This window comes from Micropterus salmoides, unplaced genomic scaffold (assembly GCF_014851395.1).
Source record: "Micropterus salmoides isolate LMB-PRFRI ecotype aquatic unplaced genomic scaffold, ASM1485139v1 Ms_hic_scaffold_18, whole genome shotgun sequence".
In the NCBI taxonomy this organism is placed as follows: domain Eukaryota; kingdom Metazoa; phylum Chordata; class Actinopteri; order Centrarchiformes; family Centrarchidae; genus Micropterus; species Micropterus salmoides.
Window position 1 is genome coordinate 21,789,966 of NW_024040928.1, and position 19,939 is coordinate 21,809,904.

A 19,939-nucleotide genomic window follows, 5' to 3' on the forward strand; every position below is an offset into this window, starting at 1 on the left:
CAGAAACATGGTTTGATATTCAGTTAAAGTAAAAAGAATAGAAAATCTGGATTTTATTTTATATATATATATCTCCAGGTTAAGGCTACTCTGAATTCACCCAAAAATGTAGTATGTAGTATATACAAGTATGGAGAATCATTTCCAAAACCAGGAAATGCAGCAATATCTTCAGAAATTATTTCCATGTTTACAATTTATGGAGTTGTAACGTTAATAAAATGTTCTCTAATGTGGAACAACTTTTACAAGGCAGAAATATGTAGTTGAAGCAATATTTATGAATTTGATATGAATCCAGTAAGAAATCAGTTTAGGTTTAGGTCCGTAACAATTGAGTAAAGACGATATTACACCTTTGCTGTATGCAGATCTGGGTGCAGTATATAACATGAATGCCATTGAATGTCTGCTGCCTAATGCTGGACACAGTCCAGTGTGTTTGTTCAGGACTGTTATGTGTGCACTCTGATTTTAATGCTATTATCTGGATTCATACCTATTATATAAAAACAGCTCACATAAAGGCCACAGTGTCCACTCCCTGGGAATGCAAAGGCACTTTATTAGTATTCAAACGATTAAGTGTAGCCAGTTAAGACGCCACTGCAGGGTACAGGCATGTCTCTGAATACAATCATTTTCAGACAAAGTTACACAGTGTAATGACACATAGTTAAAATATAATTTACCTGCTGCTGGTTGTGATAATGTGACATAAAAGCAAACAAGGGTGGAACCTGAGATGTAAGAATAGCACAAAGATTAGTTTTAATTTATGCACAAATGCAAAGCAAGGCAAGTGTCATACACAAAGGGAATTTGCTTTTCATAATGCATTAAAAACATTAAATATAAAACATTAAAATGCAATTGATGCATTCATTCTTAGCTAATAACACTGTCACTAAGTACTTTGATTTTTACAACCAATTATTTAACAAATCATCTCTGTTGATCTATTGTGTATGTTAGACTTAATGTGGGCTGATTAACTGTAGTGGGTAGGTGGGGAGCAAGATTAGCCAGGTGTTGCTCAGTACCCTGCATTGGAACTGCGAAAACTCCCTCTCACTGTGGATTTGCAGGCCAAACATTTAACAAGTGATCTCTGGCAGTCCTATTTACCCTCCTTCAGCACTGGGTGTGGTGTCCCTCCATCTGTTGTGGGTGGCTTCTTTTGCCTCACGGATCTGTCAGGGTGTTGTCAGCAAACGGTGGCTGAAGAAACCATCTGCTTCCAATTATACTCTGACAATCTGCAGGACGGCGTCCAAGGTGCAGCTCTGTAAACTACTGCTGCAAGGATAGAGGAGTGAGAGGGAACAGAAGGCACAACTTGGACGCTAAAACCAAGACTTGGATCTGACTTTTAACTGTGGTTGAGCTGAGTCACTCTAGCCTGCACAGCCAGGCGGCCAGGCTTGAAAAGCCTCACTTTTCCATTGCTCTTTGGTTTTCTGTCCTGTTATTGGTTACTATCTGAGTGACTAACAACTGTTTCCAGTTTAAGGTTTGGAAATGTAGTTCAGCAGTAAGACATGAAGGAGCTGTTGTACCAGTGAAAGGATAAATCTTATTTCTTTTCAACAAACTGGAGCGGAAACAGGTCGGATTTTCAGAAGTGGTGATATGACTTTATTGGCTTACTCTCATTAATTTATTCACTGTAAGTTGCATGATCTTTGAACCAGCTATACAAATTAGTGCATGCCATACAGATGACAATTACACCTTCTTAGACTGCATTTTTCTCATGAAGGATAGCACAATGTTACACTTAAGTCTCTGACATGAGCAGTGTAAATGGTAAGCACAATGTTAACGTTGTGGGAAAAGCTTTTCGCTCCATTCTGGATAACTTCACCACTTTCTTTATGAGCGACTGACGGACTGCCCAGCAAATGGAGGAGCAAAAAGCAGTCCTAAAACTTTTCAGGACCTTCCCAGAGGAGCAAAATGAGGACATGCAAGAAGACATTGAGCTGAGTTTTAATCTAAAGAAAAATGGGGATATAAGGTTTGAAGATGCTCTGGAGAACAGTAGAGACTCCTTATCATATGTCCTATTGCCCCATGAAGGAGAGAATATCACCTCCACCTCATCGGGAGAAGTAGGAAATGACTCAGACATGACAGAGGAGGAGATGAATAATGTCAACCTTTCAGAGCAGCAAAGTGTGGATGTAAACACTGAAAATGGCTCAGATGAACAGACCTCTGCAACAAATCAAGAGCAGAATAAGACACCAGACAACCACTGTGACAAAGTTAATGATTGCAGCAACAAGGGTTGTCATACATCACTAGATGAATGTGCCTCGAACGAATCTCTGCAACAGGAATGTCAACACATTTCAACTGACACAAATACAGATTGTGGTGGTGTTGCACCAGTCGGTGTCAAGCAGGATGGCACTAAAGAAGCCAAGCAGAGCATGAGAAAAGACTACGAAAATGCTCACTGCCAGGAAGATTTTGTCACAAGTGCTTCCAATTCGGACGTGGGTTTTGACCCTGAGGAATCTGTGAAAAGTAGACCATCTAAAACCAAACATGTAGTGATAATGGTGACTCGGACAGGACCTGGAGTTGAGGAACAGGTTGAACCAATAGTTACACCAACGATGGAGCAAACTGGTGGCCCTTCCTGCTTCAAAAAAGACAAGGAAGAGGACAGTACAGGTGCAGAGAAGGACAGCGAAGAAGAAGAGAAAAGAGATGTATTTCCAGACTATTCCGACCAACTCCACCTTCCTTCCAGCCCAAAAGACACTTCACCCACTGTTTCCACAACATCTGCAGCTGTAGCCAATAACCCTCCACCTGGATCCACCATATCCAGAGCCACCTTCTCCCCAGGCTCCCCTACAGACAAGCAGATCCAGCTCCCTGCCCTCTTTAGTGGCCTGAGGATCCTGAGGAAGGGGGTGGTCGGACCCGAGCACGACACCGTTGCCCAGATCAAACGTTCGTCTCAACGAGCAAGAAGGGACATTTTCCCTGAGAAGCAAGGGGATGTTAAGATTCAGGGGAGCTTCCTGGACCAGATCTCCCAGTTACTGAACCGGGAAAAGAGAGGAGACGAGAAAGAGGAGAAGAAAGAAATGGAGTCTGAGGGAGACCAGGACAACACCAGAGAGGAGAATGAGAATGAAGAAAGTCAAGAGGGTGAAGGGAAAGAACTTGAAACAACAGAGAGGGATGCAGATGTTTCATCTGAGTCTACGAAACCTTCTGTGTCCGGTGCAGAAGCAGCGTTCGATGCCTTCAAAGCTTTTTTCACCCCAAAGCCTTTGAAGAAGGACCCAGCAGAGAAGGTGGACCTGGACGCAGTGAGGAAAAAGATAAGAACAGAAAAAGATGTGCTGAGAGCGCTTTTTGAGAGAACCTCCAATAAGACACCAGAGAAGAAAGACTCACCTAACGGCAAAGTACGAATTGTGTATGAATCACCATTGAGCATAAAATATAATCATTACTTCTTACTTTTTATTGGTGTAAGACTATCTTTACTGTATCCATGATTGGAAAACTATCGTGTGTGTTAAAAGGCAAAGAGCTCTATTTATGATTGATTCTGTTATAAATCTGTTGTCAAACTCTTTTTTTCCTTCCAGTCAGAAGCATCCACCCAAGGAGAGGGTGAAGAAAGAACTCCTGGTCGTCTACAAGCCGTCTGGCCGCCACTTAAGGAGGAAAAAGTTGGGCTGAAGTACACAGAAGCAGGTACTGACACATTTTTACACAGTCATGTTTTTTGTCCAAAAAAACATTCTCCCCTCTGAAATGAACCCTTGTGCTTTGTTGACATTTGCTTTCCCAACCTTGTTGTTTGTGGACACATAATAATTGCAAAATTAACCATTTATTTCCATTTAAATATTGTTTCTTCTAATCTTTAAAATCTGATATGTAGGCTAGAAAAATATTAAGTGGTAACCCTTTCCTTTGCTGCAAACTGAGCTTGCACATTTGATTAATATGATAAAATACAGAAATAAGCATAAAGTATTGTTATGACACCAAGCAAGGACATATTTAATTTTCTATATGTTACATGGGCTATTGATGAACAAATATTCATATATTCCTTTGTTTGCCAATAATCATTCACAGACAATGAAAATGTACAGTATGTTATCACACATAGTGACGTTACTTATGTTGAGGGTCAATTTGACTTCAGAGAAATACAGATATATTTTCATATTATTTGGGATTTGGGAGCAGAAGTGCTGTGTAAAAAGTAGGCCTACTTACTGTCAACATCAATCACAGTTAAAATGCATATGAAAATCTACTATATTTAACCGTGTTTTATAGCTGTGGTCTGTGAGACTCCAAACTGCTGTAATGTGTCATTTTCTGTAGCGCACATAAAAATGAGGGAAAATCGTGAAGGATCAGTATCTGATGTAAAGTCTGTGTTTTGAGCTCTTGAGGGTTTGTGATGTCCACAACCCTAAACAGAACATTAGGGTTACAAAAAAGACATTTGAGAAAATGGTGCTCAAATACATTTACACTTACATATCACAACCCTATAAATACACACAGATTAATGCTGTGTTCAAAATATTCATGACACATGTTAATTCGACACATAGCTGCAGAGGAAGTAGGAGTGTTTGCTCTTTGATATCATGTGGTGGATGTAATATCAGGCTTCTATGCTACGGCAAACACAACTCCACCCTGTGTGTGTCCACAGCAAACAAGTCTGTCAGACGCCAGCGCCTTCAGTATGTGAAGGGATTTGCTAGACACATGTGGCCCAGACTGTGGTGCCTTTAAGGAAATCCTTAATATTTTATTGAAAAAAGGGATTTTTAAAATCCTTTTTTTGCCTGAAGCCATTACAATGTACAATTAAAAATGTTTCAACATTGGCGCCACCCAGTGGTACCATTATGGCCAACATCTATACCCTTCTCATTACTCACTCCACAACATTTTTAAAAAACCTCAAATTATGAGCAATGTTGTCCTCTTTTGTTGTTTGGTATCACTGATCAGCAGGTGTCACTGATTGTTACCATGAAAACACGGCTCTCAAAGTTAGCCTGGGGGTTTGGTTGGCTAACTTTTTAGGCTTTAAAGAAATCAGTTTCTATATTTTTGCGAAAATGTGAAAGTTGCAGTGGACTAATGGAAGAAAAAAATTAAGGTTGGACTATAACTACAGACCAGTCTAAAATATCTTAGTGAAACTGGCCCCAGATGTCTCTACATTTTGAACTGTAATAAGGACTAGAAATCAGTGATCTGTGATTTTATTTTAACTTGCCTGAAACCATGTGGTGCTAGAAAATAAGTTCTACGTTTTTGTTTTTTTTTATTGATTATTTTTGGGGGGGGGGGGAATGTCAAGCCCTGTTTGAGTGACAGCGTATAGACATGTACATCAAATGTCACTCACTGCTTTGAAAAGGCATAAAAGTGGTCCTGCTTCCTTTGGTATTTCAATGGATAAGTGACAAAGTGAAGATTTAAACTTGCTTGAAAAATGTCTACCTCTGTCTATCAGTGGGATTATCAAAGGTTGTTTGAGCAGGGATAAAACTGTGTGTTCCATGTGTACACCCACCATCTTGAAAACATGCCTCCTCTAAATACTGTCAAGAAGGTGATAGTAAATACACTTTCTAACTGCCAAGTTGTCATCCATTAGCAGATAAAATGTTTGATTCAATACTCTCGGTAAGACGCCACAGTCTTTATGTTTTTCTTTATGTTTGATGCTCTACTGCCATCATCTGGTAAACATTTGTATTGTTATTCACCATCTGCATCCTCAACAGCTACAGTATATCCTCAAACACCCCCTCTTGCAGTGGTAAAAGATGGATTTGATTTGTTGAATTGAAGTGTCTCATGGTTGTTCAGCTTGTACTCAGCCACATCACTAATCAGCCCATCATGGTAAAGAAAGTGGTCTTTGGCTCCACAGCTGTAATAATGAACATCTGTTGTGGTGGTACAAGAAAGAATACAAAGCTGTTGTAAGATGCTCTTTCTCATTGTTCTTCCTGTCAGAGCACCAGGCTGCTCTGCTGCAGCTGAAGAGAGAATGCAAAGAGGAGCTGGAGAAATTACAGGTCAGTATGAAGGATGTAGTGAAGTGCTGAACCCTGGTGTGCAGCCAGGTGTTGCAAAATGTATACTTAAAGGAACTGTTTGTCATTTGGGAAACACTCTGATTTGCTTTCTTGCTGAGAGTTAGATGAGAAGATTAATGTCACTCTCATGTCTATACAGTAAATATGAAGCTGGTCCCTGACAGTTAGCCTAGCTTAGCACAAAGACTGAAAACAGGGGGAAACAGCTAGCCTGGCTCTCTCCACAGCTAACATCCCCTAAACTAAAATGTGGCATTTCTTTTTTGTCCAGATAGAACAAACGACATATAACATGCTAATTAGTGAGCTTTAGAAGTGCTGGTAGGCAGACTTTGGACTGAGGCATGCTAGACGTTTTCCCTCGTTTGTCTTTATGCTAAGATAAGCTAATTGCTAGCTGTAGCTTCAGATTTACATTACAGGCCCATGGGTGGTATCAATCTTCTCCTTTAACTATTGGCAAGAAAGCAAATAAGTGTATTTCCTAATATGTTGAAATAAATAAGCTTGACTGCTACATCATCCCTGTGGATGTTAAGTCTAAACAGCCCCAGTTTTTGCCTCTCGTATATTAATTATTACATTAGTCTGGAAGATAAAGCTCTTTAAAAAACCCTGAATGTTGTTTAACATCACTTTCCCCTGTTTCCCTTCTGTCCATCTGAAATAAAATATTTTATGTCTGCTGCATGCTAAAAACATTTTAAATATATTAGTATTTATAATATTTTGATAATTTGTGTACAGACAAGCATCAAATTGTTACATATATGGAGAATATTCACATAATGAATAAATATTTATTTGGGATTAAATGGAACAAGAACAATGTTCCCTAATATGTAAAACCAAATAAAATTGTTCTTTTCAGGAAATGTCTGGGAATTATTCTGAAATTAATCCACTAATTACAGCTAAGCAGTGGACAGAAAAGTTTTTTATCCTGATGGCAAGAGGATTCTAGAAATACCTTTAAAAACTCAACTAAATTTCTGGTTTTGAAAGATCATTAGAGATTGAACAGCTTAGTTCTGTAACTTGATTGTAATGATAATACATAAAAGGCTGGGCTAAGTCTAATGGTGTTTTCAGGATGACTATGGTCAGGAACTGTCCAGACTGAGGGTGGAAAGTGAGGACAATGTTGCCCGTCTGGAGTTCACTCTGGCCAAGCTGCAGGCCGAACTCTCACAGATTGGGAGCCGCCATCGTGGGGAACTCAAAGATGTTGCTGTATCAACGGGAGACGACTTTTTAAACAAATCCTTCCGCACAGTCTGCGTCCAGACAGACCGAGAGACGTTTGTTAAGACTTCTGAGGATGGAGAAGGTACGGGGAGACCCTGCGCCAGCCCTCAGCAGCAGAAGGTGACCCCCAAAAAGCTGGACCTAGCTTCTATCGGCCTTAGCCTGGCCAATCAGAGAGACGATACTTTGTCTTCCTCCTCATTGCTTGACCCTCCATCTCAAAGTCTTCCTCCACCTGGAACCACGCTACCTCTATCAGAACAACCACCCGCTCCTTCTCAGACGTTACCAACCAAAACAGAAATTCTGCCTCCTCCTCCTCCTCCACCTCCGCCATGTTTGTCTTCACCCACAAATCACATGCAGCAATCAAATGACCCTCCACCGCCACCTCCACCACCACCACCTCCTCCATCCATGCCAGGCTTAGCTCCCCCACCACCTCCTCCTACAGGAGCGGGCCTCGTGATTGATAAACCTCCCAGGAAACCTGCAGTGGAGCCTTCCCAACCCATGAGGCCTCTTTACTGGACCAGAATCCAGATCCAGGACAACAAGTAGGTTCACAGCCAAAGACGACCGCCCATTAAATAAGAAGTATTCAATTTAATGCACTGCTAATATGAAATACTGAATTAATGTTATTATGTAATACATGTATCCATAGATTTGACCCTTGGCTTTTCGGTTATTGTGATCAATTAAAATAAGTAATTAAGGTACAATTATTTACAACTGACACCATAAATATATAAATTACACTTAAGTAGAGCCGAAGTGATTAGTCTATTAATTGATTTGTAATTGCAAATTACAACTTTTTTGAGAATCAATTCATTGTTTCAGGACTTTTTCAAGTACAAATGCCAACAATTCTCTAGTTCTTGCTCTTCCAGTTTCTTTTTTTCTCTGTTTTATATCACAGTAAACTTAATATCTCTTTGGTTTTTGGGTTGTTGGTCCGACAAAACAAGGCATTTCAAGATGTCAACTTGGGATCTGACAAATATGAAAATTATTGTTAGTTATAACCCTACACTAAATCTCTTATTGAACTCCAAGATAATGGTACATAGTTTTAAATTATAAGAGTACAATCTAATTAATATCAGAATAAACTCCGGTGCAGGGTATCATTTAAACAAGCCGGTACTGTTGCTCAGTTTTACAGCTTTGTTAAAATACTGATACATCTTTAAACCTTGATCCACACTTTTGTATCACTGTTTAAATGTAAAATATATTTAAAAAGAGGCTGATTACTATACAATATGTTTCTCTGTCCCACAGTAACAACACACTGTGGAACGTTTTAGAGGAACCAAATATAATTAATGCAAGGGAGTTTGAGGACCTCTTCGCCAAAACCACCACACAGACCAAGAGGAAGCCGCTCTCAGAGGCTTATGAGAAGAATGCCAAAGCCAGGAAGGTAACTAAATAACTGAAGACATCAAGACACACTACAGCTTGTGGAATTATTTGCAATGTGTCGCTTGTCCACTAGAGGGGGTTAATGCCATTGAGTTTACAAATACCAAAGTGTTAAAAATCCAGATTGAGGCTCAATTATGGAAGAGAATTTATGTCTTCCTCATAGTGTACAGGTTTGTTTATCTTTACCTGTCAAATCAATTATTTTTTATTCAACTCACAGTTTAATTACTCCCTTTACTCTATAGGTATATTTTTACACTGTTCTGTGTCTGTTCAGCCGTTTCCCCCCTAATCCTGAAATCCTTCAATTTGTGTTCGTTACATTTGCAATGAGTAAGGACACTAATGCTACAAGTTTATTTGCATAGCAATCTAAAGCACTACACAGAAGACATAAGAATGCGTTAAAACATTTAAGGGACAACAAGATGGAGAATAACATAAAATACAATTTAAAAAAAGATGCCATTAGTTCAAACATGAGTACATCATGTACATTATATTACTGTTACTTGTCAGTGACATTTAATCAGCTGTTTAGATAAATCACCGTCATTCCTGAATCCTGACAACTGAAGTGCTAATGCATCAGGCTGAAGCATAATATGACCGATGTTTGTTTTGCTCCATCTTCACCATCATTCACAATATCCTCTCCACTAATGACTTACTAATGGTTTCTAGGGTTACGGTGGTCATAGTAACTCTGCATGTGTGTGTGTGTCAGATCATTAAGCTGTTGGACGGGAAGCGCTCCCAGGCCGTGGGCATCCTCATATCGAGCCTCCACCTGGAAATGAAAGATATACAACAAGGTGAGTTAAACATAATTTCTTTCATTCAGTTGTGTTGCTATTAAACAGCTTTGATCAAAGTTTATTTCCCTTCAGCTACTGATGTTAGGAATGACTGCAGCAGGAAATAAACTTGGACTCATTCAAGATTTACATGTGGTAATATAACGCAGAACCTTAGCAGTCATGTATAGGCTCATTGTGTCCTTGAGCGGCTTAAATTCACGTTTATTTGTCATTTTAACTGTAAAAATAGAACTAGATAAAAATTTTATTATCTCAGGCCAACGAGTTTAAAAAAATTACGAGTGCATCAAAAACAAGTTCAAAAACTTAGTGTTCCGTTTAACGTACTATGTCAAAATAAATGTTGTAGTTTCTAGTCTCTACTTAAGTACAATTCGGAGGTACTTTACTTGAGTATTTCAAGTATGCTACTTTATACTGTAACTCAGTAGGAAATATTGCACTTTTTCCTCCATAACATGTATCTGACAGCTTGAGTTACTTTGCAGATGAAGATTGTAATCAAACAGACATCATCGTGTCTATCACATAAAATGGATTACAGTAAATCACTAAATTGGCTCGATTTCCCAGCCAGTCTGGGAACTTGAACCTGCAGCTTTCATCTGTAAACACTCAGCTAACCGCAGCTCCCTGAACATCACCCTTGTTTAACTTTAACCCTGGCAGCACACTGAAGTTACCCTGTATTTCACTCTGAATATGAGCTGTTGGTGAATTTAAAGTAGGATTAAAGGCTGAAACACTCACCACAATGTCAGCAAGACAGTTACAGAGAGGCAATCTGCATTGCTAATCCCAAACATCCAAACATCTTTCTTCTTTTTTAGTAAATCAGAGGAAGGACCATCAAGAACTTTTACCCTTTTTAGCATACTTTAACACATTACTATTAAATGATATTCTGTAGTGGTGTTCTTTTTGTTTGCTGTTTCTAAGACTACTATGTGACACGATCCTCAAAATGAGTTCAGTAATCTTTCAAAATGTTACCGAACCTTCTACAAGATTCAAGTTACCCAGTTCCAAAAATGAGTTGAAATACAATTGCATTATATTATAAATTGACAGACACAAAACTGTTTTGTAGGAAATTGTTTCATTAGCACTATGAAAATAACCAGTTGGATATCCCACAAATCTTCAGTTGGTGGACATGTCCAAAATATAAGTAGAATAGAGGCACCATTTTCTTCACATCACCAGCAAGCATCTAGTTGTATCCATGTGCCGTCATACAACTGTTGTGGTGTCCTGTATCATCTGTGTAGTATTTCTAGTTGGATAAACTTATTGCCCATTTCTTTAAACTTGAATTAATGTTACTCACAAGTTCATAATGATAACTCTTGTCATTAACTTTGACTTGATTGAAAGGGTCAATAAGTGAAAGATGCCTCGGAGCAATTCCTCTTAAGAAAGTCTCGCAAGCATTTCTTAATTTATGTTGCTGTGGGACATTCAAGAGGACTCTGTAACTATTTAAGTTAATTTCAGGTCTCCAAAATTGATCATGAGGTCGGTTGTATTTATGTAAGATTTGGATGAAACTCAAAAAGTTCTTAGTGTGACTATCAAATAAATTATAATAATATAAGATATTTAATCCCAGCTTTTAGACGGTTCAACACTGATTAAAATTTGTTTGCTTTTGTATATTCCCACTTGCAGCTGTATTGACAGTGGACCACTCTGTGGTGGACTTGGAGACCATTGAAGCACTGTATGAAAATGTAAGTATTACAGCACACTTAACTGTGCTTTAACTACGTGCAATCGCACAATTATGAACCCTTTATTTATGTGATATTGTCACTCTGTCAGAGAGCACAGCCAGAGGAACTGGAAAGAATCAATAAACACTACGAGACGTCAGAAGAAGAGCAAGTTAAACTGCTGGACAAACCCGAACAGTCAGTATCTCACGAAACTGGAACAGTAATTGACTTTGTGTGTGTGTGTGTGTGTGTGTGTGTGTGTGTGTGTGTGTGCGCGCGCACACACATTGAGAAGACAAATACCTGGTCTGTATGCTGTGCTGAACCTCTGTCAGCAGTTCTGAGAGGGATGGACAAGATCTTCACATTTTGTCTGTTGATGTGGTTGTGCTCCAGGTTCCTGTATGAGCTGTCTCAGATCCCAGACTTTGCTGGCAGAGCTCACAGCATCATCTTCCAGTCGGCCTTCATCGATGGGATCGCGTCCATCCAACGCAAGCTCAACACAGTCTCCTCTGTCTGTGAGGTAGGAAAAAAGAAACCGACAGCAGTCACACACAGTTCCATGGTAATGTTTCAAATTGTTCTCATTCAACTACATTGAACTGGGATATACTGGGATCAAAATCACCCCATCCTCACTGATTTGGCATTGATTTCTCTTTCACTTGCCAAAACATAGATTACTACGCATGACCTTTCTTCTCATAATATATCAATGCACTGTACTGTCTATTTTTTTCAATTATATCCCTTCCTCCCCATATATTAATAACCCTAACAAGTATTTGAGCAATCTGCTGTTTACATGCATTTTACTGAAGTATTGTCTGCAGTATGTGGCCAAATGCATGTCTGACTCCCTCTGGGTCAATGATAAGAACTTAAGACCTTATTGGGTGCAAATACAACTTTAGTCTGTTTTTTACTGACTCATAATTAGATCATCCTGAGCATGTTTAAATAATGAAAAGGTGTAAATGTGATCAAATGTGTCATATTTAGAAAAAGTACTTACCTTTAATGACATGTTTTTTTCACTGATTTACATCAGTACACATTCTATATAATTTTCTTGTGATAGGTGTGATATTTATCTGTGATTGGCTCTGAGGTGCCAGCTGTCTTTACTTAACCATAAGATGTAGTTGATCCTGCATGTGTTTTCTGTTTTAAGACTCTGTTGGAGAGCGATGGCGTGAGAGGAGTGGTGGGACTGGTGTTGGCTCTGGGGAACCACATGAACGGAGGTAGCAGGGTCAGAGGTCAGGCCGATGGCTTTGGCTTGGAGATTCTACCTAAACTGAAGGATGTCAAGAGCCGGGTAAGGCCTTGATAACTGTAGAAAGACTGTAGTGGCTCCCTACCTTTCATCGTGTTTTATTAACTTATAGTAAATATAGTTTTCTTAGTGATGGAGTATAAGTGCAGCACACAGCGTATTGCTTACTGGGAGCAGAGAACTGTTACTGGTGCAAATGCAATCTGATGTGAATGTTGACTGACAATATATGAGGATGTTGCGGGGAATTGAAGAGCAGGTGCGCATAGGAAACCAGTCCTGGGTCAAAGCTTGGGTGGAGTTACAAAAGAGGTCTGTCTGATTTGACAGGAGGGCAAAATAATCATTAGTCCACTCTTCTTCTTCTATCCTTGTTTTACTGCCATCAAGGAACCCCTTCCTTGAGCAAGCAAGAGTTAAGGACATACAAGAGCATAGGTTTGGTTTCAGAACCCAGTGAAGTCAGGGTTTCATTTACAGAGACCTGATGTTGCAACAAAATGTTTTTTTTGTATTTATATCTTTACTAAAAAGAAGCACTTTACTGCCGTATGTTTGATGTCCAAATATATTGAAAATATATTGTTTATGGTGAATATTAACTGAAAAGAAAAATCAGCAGAGGAAGTGGCAAAACATTTGTCAGCCCAGTCTCCACAGCCTCCACCAGTAACAGGGTTGTGGTGTGTAGCCTGAGAGGCCAAACGAGTCCATAAAGCATGACCAGAATAAGAACGGTAAACTAAATGAGTTCATGAACGTTATTATCAACTCATAGAATCTTTTAATGGCACTGTGACACTGAGCTACTGACCTGCACACTAAGGTTTTGCTTTTACCGATGCAGTTTTAACATGTCTCCTGCATTTCTTCTCAGGACAATCGTATCAGCCTGCTGGACTACGTGGTGACATACTACTTGTACAATGTGGATCAGGTATTAGTTGCTCTGTTATTGACATATTATTGTTACTTTGTTACTTTACTTTAAATGACATGGATCTATTTATATTGTTTTCCTCTGGGTATTTGAAAATAGCTGATATTTATCAAGTTCACAGAGGCAAAGGGGTTGAGTGTGATTTTATAACTGCAACACAAAAAGAAGTTTCAAGACGATTTTACTGTGTTCACTTGCATGATAACATTTCTACCAAGGGGGAGAAAAGTGTGCTGAAGCCAATAAATTGATTTGCAGCCTTTTAATAGTGCAAATAGTCCAAAGTTTTAACACTAATGTGTCTTCATCAAAGCCAGTATGGACAAAGACATGCTGTAGTCAGCTGAACACAGGTATTGTCATCACTAATTGGGAGAGCGCGGGATTTCAAATCTATTAGATGATGGATCCAGTCTACCAACTGAAAAGCATATTGGATTCAAACACATTTGAGCTTTTTGGCTGAATTTGTCTTCTTCTTATTGATTACACTTGACGGATGCAGTACTTTTTGTACTTATGTCTTTGTAACATTAAGATAAATCTGCAGTCTTTTATTTCCAAAGTGATTATAGTGCATGAGTGTGTGGCACTTGGACACTGGTCCCATTCTCAGTACATTTGAAATCCTGTTCAACCAATTATCCATTATCCACTGACAACTAAACACCTGTCCTAGGTTGACTTTATATGTGTTTGCCTTATGTCTTCATCAATGTTTACTGTGACACAGTAGTGTCGAAACTAAAATTTCAAGTGTGTTTCCAACGTCCAAAGATGCTTTATGTCAGTTCCCGATTTAACGATGATGTTTTATTGCTGTGTTTTGATTGTATTCCACCAGAACGCCGGCACCGACATGAGTATGTTCCCTCTTCCCGAACCTCAGGACGTCTTCCTGGCAGCACAGGTCAAGTTTGATGATCTCAACAAAGACATAAGACAGCTTGGACGAGATCTGACAAGTAGGTGATGTCAATAATGCAAACTTTATGTATTCCAGCTCCTACTCTCTAAAGACAGGCAACCCCCCCCCCCCCCCCAAAAAAACGTCTCCAGAGTAATGAATACCAAAGCTCTTCTCCCCCTCTCAGTTCATAATATTAGACAACATTAGCTCCACTTTGAGCAGACAGACAGACGGTGAGCTTCAGCATCTATCTGACTTGGTGACCGGAATAATTTTGCCTTGTGGTCATTTTGTTGTGTGTTTTAGTTTGAAAACCTCAGCCAGCCTGTGTAACTCTATCACTCTGATTTTTAGAGGTTCCCACAGACCAAACCCCGGCCCCAGTCTGGCATCGTTTTTCCTCAGACACTACCCCACCACCCTCACCCCCCCACAACTCACCACCCTGGTTTCCCATCACTGGCCCCAGCCATTGAGTAACTGTTTATACTTAGGGCTAAAGGCCTGCTTCTTTGACCAAACTTTAGTAGCTAAAGCCCCAGAACAAAAGATTTCCTCTCGTCTTTCTTATCCTTCTAGCCTGTTCTCGTCTCTTTCTAAGTGTGCTCATATGACGCCATTCAGCATGCCAGTCAGTTGAACTAGACAAGTCATGTTGAGGACAATGCTTACTCTTACACGTGTACGATTGTGAGTGAGTGCATTGTTGTATCCCTATGTATACATGTGTTTTTGCCTACATTTCACTGTGTGCTGCTGTATGTGCGTGTATTGAGAGACTGGTAGGAGTCTTGCTGCTGATACTGGCCTGGCGCCTTTCAGATCCAGCTTCTAATCCTCCTGCCCATCAGATCTCCCATCGTCGTGCCTTTGTGCCCCTGTCGCCAGAGCAGGGAGACCATAGCTTCCCACTTATGTAATCTCCAGACCTCCAGTATCTGCAGTATATCTGCACGGGGCTCTGCAGAGATGCACGGATCCTTAACCAGCTCGGCTATATCACCTGGGCTCCAGTGTGGCCCTCAGATGTGTGTCACAGATAGCTTTCTTTACCTCTCAACACAGCTTTGTCTTATCAGCCCGTCCACCCAAACCGCCATGCAATCTTGATCGCCCGTCGCAGGTTGCTTTTGTTCTGCCTGTTTGAACCACCCTCATGCCTGGATTGAAGTTCTGCTTCTATCGTTCTTCACTCTCCCTGTGTTTTCTGTTTGGTTGGTATGAAATGTTTCCCAACAGAGTTCCTCTTAAGTCATCCATGTTGACTGTTGAAGGAAATGAGATCCAAAGACTGTGTCACATTAAAAATACATATTTCTATTAGCTTGTTCACTGTAAAAAAAAGTTTAAAGTGCATCCAAATGACTACATAAAACATATTTTTCCACTTGTAGTGGTATCTAGCTATGCAGATTTGTTTTTTGTCAGGTTTAGTTATAATCATCTCTGAGACTTCTCCCTCCAACCCATTACAATGGAGCTGAATAGAATCCGTCTGCCGCTTACACAGCATTAACATATCACATTTGAAAGTTCACCAGCAATGTCTTTTCTCAAGACCTTTGCCCTGGTTACTCCCAGTAACCAGCAGACCTTACTGTCAACACTTTTCATTGGATCTATTTATAGCTGGACTGATAATGGATTTCTTTAGGCTGATTCTGGTTGATATTTGAGGGTTTTAGAAAACCTGATAAAGTTGCATCAGCACACAAATAACAAACATCAGAATCTGCCATGATCATATATGGACTAACTATTGGCTTGTAGTAAGAAGTGAAGATCTTTCTTTATGTTTACACATGTTTAACAAGTTTCTTGGCACATTTACGTTATTTCATGTGAAATATGGTTTGTGAAGATATAGTGTTTCCTTCCTGAAGACTTTCTGCTTACTGCAATGTAGTGAATGTAGTTGGTTTGTTTGATATTATATATTGCTGTGATTTATAGGATTAAAACATCCATCCATCATCTTTAACCACTTAACCGTGCAGAGTTACAGGGCAGCTGGAGCCAATCCCAGCCGACCGTGGGCGAGAGGCAGGATATACCCTGGACAAGTCACTGATCTAAACATATCATCATCAAAACCTTAAAATCTCTTTAAGAATGCATTTATCCCTCACTATGAAACCAAATCACTGCTTCACTGCAGTTTGTGTAATTTCAGTCTCAGCCGACTCTGTTTATGTGAAGGTCTGTAACCCTCTTCAGTCTGAAATAAGCAAACTTCTGTTGAACACAAAAGGCAGACAAAAGAAAGAAAGTCTCGCCACACAATGCAGTGAGAGATACCCGCCTCCAAAGTTTACACAAATCCCGAATGAAAACAGTATTCTTTTGTAATCTTATCTGGGAGATGTTGATCGAGCGTCGGAATGGGGGGGCAGGGACTCGGCTCCCTCTGCAGCTTCTATTATGACTGGCTTTGCAGACTGGCTCCTCTGATCCACTGATTGAACGCAGTGCAACATGGAGCCACAGACTGGCAGAGGAAGAGAGAGAGAGAGAGAGAGGGAGTTTGCAGTCGCCATCTCAGGGTGAATCTCAGCAAATGATGTATAAGAGGAAGCTGCGCTGATAACCTCCTGCTCAGGCACAGGTGGAGCTAGTTCAACCCAGAACTCAATATTTAAGTTAAAAAAAGCAGGGGATTTCTACATTTAAATCTCATGGGCTGCAACACTGAAATCATAAGGAGTACTACACAGCCCGATAAAACAGCTGTATAATGTCTTCTTTGGCTCTGGAGGGAGTTTTCTAAAGTCTGAGGATAATAACCCTGATGATGTCATAGTTGATGTCATGAGGGTTATCAACATAACCACAAATGTATTATATAAAGCCCATGTAACAGACTGAAGCTGTGGACTGTGGAAAAGTGGGTATTTACCAGGGAGGGACTCTCTAACGAAAGACACCACTGAGTAACATTATGGGAAATGTAGGACACAATGTTTTTAAGCATGCCGGTGTCGTAGCTGTGGAGATGGAAATGTCAGTCTCTCGCTCAGTCCACCACTTTAGTGCAGACTGAAATATCTCAGTAGCTATAAGATGGATTGCCTTGAAATTTTAAGCTAATTAGCAAATATTATCATGCTAACATGCTAAACTAAGATAGTGAACATGGAAAACATTGTACCTGTGAGATATCAGCAGTTTTGCATTGTCATGGGGAGCTAGTTAGCACAAGTGCAATCTTACAGAGCTGCTATGACTGAATCTTAACCTTGTTGGAGTTTGGCCGAGCAAATGTAAATAACGTACATGAATCATTATTATTATTATATTTATTGTACTGTATACAGTATGTTGTCTCTTACCTCCACAGCTACACTTCACCCGTCCTTTTTCCGCCTTCCCATTTTCTGATCCATCCTCTTGTTTCTTTATTTTTCAGGATGTGAGAAAGATGTGCAGAAGGTTTGTTCTGATTCTCCTGAAGAACACCTGCAGCCGTTCAAGGACAAGATGGAGGCTTTTATTCTCAGCGGTGAGTAGTTAGTCACATATTGTGCAGCTGCAAACCTGAGCAAACTTGAAAGTTGTTTAGAAAAATACAAGCATGTCAATAACAACACATGACTATAGGTTAGATTTAAGGCTTTCAAGCACTAGTTTTCTAAGTTCAACAAAGTATATTTCTTTCTGGAGACGTAGTGCTTGGTAAAGAAAAATACAAAATTTAAGATCTCTGAAACCAAATTAATTTAAATGCAGTGCAAACTCCTGAAGAATGATCATGCAATTGTCAGTTCACTTTGAGGAACCTGTCAACTCTCCCTCAATTTATTTCTTCATATGCTCCATCTAAACTATTCTATTGTTTTTTAACAGTCAGATGCAATGCAAATCCCACACATCTTGGAAAACCTGGAAAATATTTGACCAATTTTTCAGTCATGGAAAACACATGGAAAATGAGAGAAAAAGTAAAATGGAAAATTATTTTAACATTAAGTTGCTGTTGCTCGGTTATGTTGCGGCAGCGTTGTGAACACACCCGAGTCACGTCACATGGTAGCACAGGCTGGATGACATTAATTCAAGTGACCAAAACTTTTTTTTACTTTGCTAGCATTGTCTCTTCAAACCCAAACGCAATGCTACGTTACGATAAAATGGACCGTAACATGACATGAAACTCTTTAGCTGTAGCTCACAGTTGTGATTAACTTTGTTAGTAAATGGGCTAACATATGTTGTGATAAACTAATTTATACCACGGCTTGATTTAGGCTAATTACCTATTGTGAATTATTCTTTAAATCATCAATTAACTTTTGATATTTGCACACTACTATGAAATACTCACAGTTTTTGACCATATTACACTGACAATATCAATACACTAAGTTCATTGTGAAGTTGAAATCAAATGTGGCGTGCAAATGCAGTTTTTTGTACTGTTACACCGCATTTGGGCTAAGAACCACTGTCATTTTAGAAAGTCATACCAGCTAGATCATCACTGAAAATGTCCTGGAAAAAAGGAGAGTGTGGTAGGCCTCATCCTGCTGCTGGCCTGAATATGTGTGTGTGAGTGAGGGAGATAGGATAAATTTTAGAATAAAGGCTAGACGCTCAGATACGGATCAGACAGATTTGGCAATGACTGGGAGACTCCTGCCAGAGACACACAGGCACTGGGAAATATTCATTCACTAACTGAGGCATTCAGTGTTGTAAGATTTTTATGTTGACCCGTCACAAGAGATTCTGCATTAGAGAAAAGCTTCCCATACAGCACTGTTTGAAATAGCAGGGATGCATTTAAATTGCTATATGCATTTCTTGTTTTGAAAATCACTATTCTGCCCATGATAAAATGTGACACATCAAAGCTTCAAAGTAAAGCAGTAGTGAGTACACTCTAACCAGAACATGCTGGACTTATTAATGTTAGATCTTATGTCCCTTGTATCACTTTGATATTAAATAAAAACCATTACAGACCACTTTTCAAGCCTTTACTTGTCTTTAGTCTGAAACATAATTTTTTCCTCCAAAAATGCAATATGTGTAAAATTAAATATGGTTCAAGATGTTTTCAAGACAAGCATCACAGTTATAGTAAACAAGAGAAATTAAACTTTTATAAGATAATGACAAAGATATGATAGATGTCATAAATAGGTTGCACCAAAGTTGCACCAGAATAAAGTTAAATGATCTATTTTGCTTCAAGAAAAATCTGGCTTTCAGATAACTGAAGTGATTTGTTGAGCTGGACATTGATCTGGAAGCTAAAGCAGAATCCCACAACATTACAGGGAGGCAGACACAGGTAGTAGTGTGCCTATTTTTTTTGTGATAATGGCTTTGCAATTTGAAAGTAGCAGTAAGAATGGCACCATTGTGTAATAACTGGAATTGCTGTTTTGAACCCAATGGACCCAAATGGCTGTCTGGCTCCATCTGACAGGGTCATCATCATACAAGAGATACTTCTTGT

The 19,939-nt window shown here is 39.5% G+C and overlaps 1 protein-coding gene across 2 annotated transcripts in view; it reads left to right on the forward strand.

The window, feature by feature from the left end:
• fmn1 (formin 1) overlaps positions 1-19,939 on the forward strand; it is a 29,144-nt gene that overhangs the window by 6,374 nt on the left and 2,831 nt on the right. Inside the window, exons 1-13 of one of the 2 annotated variants that reach the window (XM_038727422.1) lie at positions 1,274-3,434; positions 3,621-3,729; positions 6,040-6,101; positions 7,215-7,927; positions 8,661-8,802; positions 9,535-9,622; positions 11,300-11,361; positions 11,453-11,541; positions 11,743-11,872; positions 12,524-12,670; positions 13,506-13,565; positions 14,413-14,533; positions 17,885-17,977. In XM_038727422.1, coding sequence (XP_038583350.1) covers positions 1,905-3,434; positions 3,621-3,729; positions 6,040-6,101; positions 7,215-7,927; positions 8,661-8,802; positions 9,535-9,622; positions 11,300-11,361; positions 11,453-11,541; positions 11,743-11,872; positions 12,524-12,670; positions 13,506-13,565; positions 14,413-14,533; positions 17,885-17,977 — 3,346 coding nt within the window. In that variant the 5' untranslated portion in view covers positions 1,274-1,904. Of the gene's footprint in view, positions 1-1,273; positions 3,435-3,620; positions 3,730-6,039; positions 6,102-7,214; positions 7,928-8,660; positions 8,803-9,534; positions 9,623-11,299; positions 11,362-11,452; positions 11,542-11,742; positions 11,873-12,523; positions 12,671-13,505; positions 13,566-14,412; positions 14,534-17,884; positions 17,978-19,939 lie in introns of those variants that run through there. The other variant, XM_038727421.1, reaches the window with a different exon arrangement.